This window comes from Empidonax traillii, unplaced genomic scaffold (genome assembly GCF_003031625.1).
Source record: "Empidonax traillii isolate 1590-97213 ecotype Southwest subspecies unplaced genomic scaffold, ASM303162v1 scaffold4450:size9603, whole genome shotgun sequence".
Taxonomy (NCBI): Eukaryota; Metazoa; Chordata; class Aves; order Passeriformes; family Tyrannidae; genus Empidonax; species Empidonax traillii.
The window spans coordinates 4,843-9,603 of record NW_020959643.1 but is presented as its reverse complement, the minus strand read 5'-3'; the positions used below and the strand labels follow the sequence as shown (position 1 = coordinate 9,603).

The 4,761-nt window shown below is 47.6% G+C and overlaps 1 protein-coding gene across 1 annotated transcript; it reads right to left on the bottom strand.

Moving 5' to 3' along the window:
* Positions 1–3,871: 3,871 nt before the first annotated feature.
* On the bottom strand, positions 3,872–4,753 carry LOC114072912 (gastrula zinc finger protein XlCGF49.1-like; the record flags this gene model as incomplete). The annotated part of the gene is made up of 1 exon (XM_027910733.1): positions 3,872–4,753. A coding segment is annotated over one exon (805 nt), but the record flags the coding sequence as incomplete, so codon positions are not given.
* Positions 4,754–4,761: the final 8 nt, after the last annotated feature.

The window sequence follows — 4,761 nt, the reverse complement described above, 5'->3', positions numbered from 1 at the left end:
TGCTTGAGTGGCAGCCAAACAGCGCCCGTTCATCACCTCATGGCAACAGTCTGGGCGTGCCCCACTGGAGGGCAAGGGGCCAACGACCCCTGCCCACATCATCTTCCTCTCCATCACCTTCCTCAGCCCTAGGGACAACCTGTCCCATTGTGTTCCAAGGGGATTTGTATCTCTCTTGCAGAGTGGAGCCAAGCCAAGGGGGAACTCAGCTCTGATAATGGGGAACACTCAGTTGACTTTGCTAAAGGCACAATGGGCCTTACTGTGAACTTGTGCAATAAAGTCACACTGTACAACACTCTGGCTGGTTTCACATGTGAATATAATCACTTTCTCACCCCTCTCTGCTCCACTGATCATGTAAATCAAAAGTACCCCCTTACACCATGGCAACCATTGTGCATTCTCATTGTTACTTCAGTTACCATGGCAACCATTATGCAATCTCAATGTTTACATTGGTTACCACGGCAACCATTATACATTAGCATTGTTATGTCAGCAACCATGGCAACCATTATGCATTCGAATTGCCATGTCGGTTACTATGCCAAGCATTGCACATTTCCATTGTTACCCAGGTTAGCATGGCAACCATTATGCAGTCTCATTGATAAAATTGGTTACCTTGGCAACCATTATGCATTCTCATTGTTACATCGGTTACCATAGCAACCATTATGCATTCTCATTGTTACATCAGTTACCATGGCAACTATTAGGCATTCTCATTGTGACAATCAATTACCATGGAAACCATTATGCATTCTCATTGTGAACTCGGCTACCATGGCAAACGTGCATTCTCATTGTGACCTCGGTTACCATGGCAACCATTATGCATTCTCATTGTTACATCAGTTACCATGACAACCATTATGCATTCTCATTGTTACACTGGTTACCATGGCAACTATTAAGCATTCTCATTGTAAACTCGGTTACCATGGCAACCATTATGCTTTCCCATTGATACACTGTTACCATGGCAACCATTATGCATGTGAATCACTATGTTGGTTACCATGGCAGCCATTGTGCATTCCCATTGTTACCTAGGTTGCCATGGCTACCATTATGAATTCTCATTGTTATCCCAGTTACCATGATAACCACTATGCATTCTCATTCTTAAAAGTGGTTACCATGGCAACCATTGTGCATTCTCATTGTTACAAGCGGTTATCATGGCAACCATTATGCATTCTCATTGTGACGTAGGTTACCATGGCAACCATTATGCATTCTTATTAGGACACTGGTTACTGTCACAATCACTATGCATTCTCATCGTTGTGTCCATTATCACGGCAACCATTATCTATTCCCACTGTGACATCAGTTTTCATGGCAACCATTAAGCATTCTCATTGATACAAGCGGTTACCATGGCAACCGTTATGAGTTCTCATTGTGACCGCGGTTACCATGGCAACCATTATGCATTCCCAATGTTACCTAGGTTACCATTGGCAACCATTACGCATTAATAGTTATGTAGGTTACCATGGTATGATGGTTTTAGTCTAGGCCTTCCTTGGTGACCAATTTGTAACCAAGGAAGGAGCCAAGTACCCAGTATTCCACACAATTTTTACGTAAACCAGAATATAAATAAGTCGGAGATTAGAGACCTCGCTCTCTTCTCTTCCGGCGAGGTCTGAGAACAGTGGGTCCCTGCGTTGGTCTCGCTTATCTAAGGCTGAGGCCTGCAGAGTCCGCTGTCCTACCACGTGGGGGTTTGGAGAGTGCTGGCTGTGACTGCCGATCCTGCTATTCTAAGGGACGTGGTGAAATCTGTTTTGTTAGTTATTAATATAGTTTGATCTAATATACCTGTTCGGTGTCCCTTTTGTTCCCTTTTGTCCCCTTTTTTTCCCTTTCCCTATCCCTGCGGGGGGGTGGACCCCCTTTTTCTGTGTATATAGCATCTTAACTGTATATAACTGTAATTTGCGTAAATATAGATATATTTTTATATAAGCAGCTTGATTGTGGGTTCTTTAATTTTTATAGTTTCTTTCTCCTTTAACCTAAGGGAAGAAAGAAAGGGAGAAAGGGGCTGCTGCCCTAACTTTCGGGCATTTGGCAAGGAGCCAAGTCCAAACCGTCACACATGGCAACCATTGAGCATTTACATTGTTAGGGTCGTTTAATATGGCAACCATTATGCATTCCGATTGTGAAGTCGGTTACCATGGCAACCATCACATTATCTCTTTGCTATGGTCAGTTACCATGGCAACCATTATGCATTCCATTTCCTTTGGACGGTTACCATGGCAACCATTATGCATTCCCATCATTATGCTGGTTACCATGGCAACCATCTGTAACACACAGATAATATAGAAACGCCAAAAATTGTTACTCCATTATTTCTGCCAGTCAAAAACTTCATATCAAACATTCTCTGTCAGTTCTCTGCCACAGGTTCACAGCACTTCCTACAGCACTTTTCCTGCCAAAAGATCCTGCCATTGTTTATGGTTATCATATCTCCTCCAACATCTGAACTGGCTACGTACCAAGAAACCACGTACAACCTCCTTTGAACACTATAAACCTTGAGGACAAATTTTGGAAAATCAGGGAGAGGAAAGGGAGAAGAACTGGTGACTGTAGCCGACAATCTCTGCCCACCTCCCCTCACCTTTTCTCCGCCACCGCGTGCTGCCTGCCTGCCACTGGAGACTGGAACTGTGCCGGTCTGGAGAGAGCTGAGACCACCGTGCCACATGTGGCAGTTCTACCTTATCCTTCTACCCTGACCATATTTCTCAGGGCTCAAAGCTTGGGCTGAGCTGAGACCCTGCAAGGCCTGGGACAGGGGCATGAGAGGTGAAACCACACCTGGTGCATTGCAGAGAACTAAAGCTGTCAGAGCCCCTGCAGCTACAGAGACAACATCCAAAAGCTGCAGGGACAGAGAAAAAAAAGGCAGAAACTGCTTCTCTTCCCCCACACACAGAGACCAGTGCAGTTGGTAAAGGAAGTTTTTGGTAGAATCTTTTCTCTGCTTCTAGAAATAATCTTTGCACTTTCCAAACTTTTCTTATTTTTTCCTCATTCTCTTTGCGTCTCTTAGCAATTAATAAAAATTAGTTTTTGGTATACACAGATACTTGTGTGACTTTTAATTTTGCTCAAGGAAACATTCAAATCTGAAGTTCTTTCTGCAATATCTAAGCAGATTGTAACGAGGGACCACGGAAAAGTGGGAGGAACGGGGAGAAGAGTGGAAAATTGGGGGTGGTCTGGCGGGTCTGATGGTCCCATGGGGGTCTTTGGGAAAGGGAGGATTTACAAAAGGGGGGTGGTCCCCCTGAGCTCCTAAATTACTGTGGGGTGCTGGGGGGCTGCTGGATCCAATCTCAGCCTTGGGTTATGCCAATACTTTCAGTTCACAGGAATTACAGAGTTGGGACTAAACCACTTTTGTCCCCCAGGTTTTAAGGATGGCAAATCAGATCTACTGACAGAAATTAATTATTTAGGGTTACAAATGATCAGAAAAAAAATCCTCATCAGAATTATTTACTTCACAATAGAAACACTAAAACTACCAGCAGTACAGCATAAGATAGGACAGTGCTCTACACTGAAGCAATTCTTAAATCAGTTCTACTCAACCTGGCACCAAAGCAAGAATTATGAATTAGAGGTGGATGGAACTCCCCCAGACCAACACTTGGGGGGAGATCTCTGCTCTCAGCCTCCAGCAGTGACCTTGGGGGGTCCCAGCCAAGGCAGGAATCTCCACACACCCCCAAGAAGGGTTCTGTTGGCACAACCTGCTCCTGGCAAAGGGCACTGGCCCTTTCTGGTAGAAAGGGATGGACTGACAGTCACTGGACTCCAGGGGTTGCCTCACCATCAGGGGGGTCATTCAGGGTGGGAGCAGTGGCCGAGGCTCTTCCCGCAGTCGGGGCACTCGTGGGGCTTCTCTTACCGGTGGGTCCGTTGGTGGGAGGTCAAGTTACCTCTGTAGCTGAAGCTCTTCCCACACTCCCCACACTTGTAGGGCCTCTCCCCGGTGTGGATGCGCCGGTGGATGATGAGGGTGAAGTTCCGGTTGAAGCCCTTCCCGCAGTCGGTGCAGCGGAAGGGCCTCTCCCCTGTGTGTGACTGCCCATGCCTGATGAGAGTTGAGCTGCGCTGAAACCTCTTCCCACATTCCAAGCACTTGTAGGGTTGTTCCCCAGTGTGCATACGCTGGTGATTGATCAGGCTGGATCTATCAATGAAGCTTTTCCCACATTCCCCACACTTGTAGGGCCGTTCCTCAGTGTGGATGCGCTGGTGGGTGCGGAGGTAGGAGCTGGTCCTGAAGCTCTTCCCACATTCCCCACATGTGTAAGGCCGTTCCCCAGTGTGGGTACGCTGGTGGGCAAGGAGGGTGGAGCTGTAACTGAAGCTCTTCCCGCATTCCTCACACGTGTAGGGCCATTCCCCAGTGTGGACGAGCTGGTGTTGGATCAGGTGGGAGTTGCTCCTGAAGCTCTTCCCACATTCCCTACACGTGTAGGGCCGTTCCCCAGTGTGGATGTGCTGGTGCCTGAGGAGGTGGGAGCTCTTCCTGAAGCTCTTCCCACATTCCAAGCACCTGAAGGGCTTCTCCCTGCTGGGAGGCTGCTCAGGGACCACCAGCTCGGAGCTCCGGCTCAAGCTCTGGCCGCCTTCCCGGCACAGGACGGCTCTTTCCTCCTCACAGCTCCCTGGGCTGGCTTTGCAGCCCCTCCTCCGGGGGCATCTCCGGGC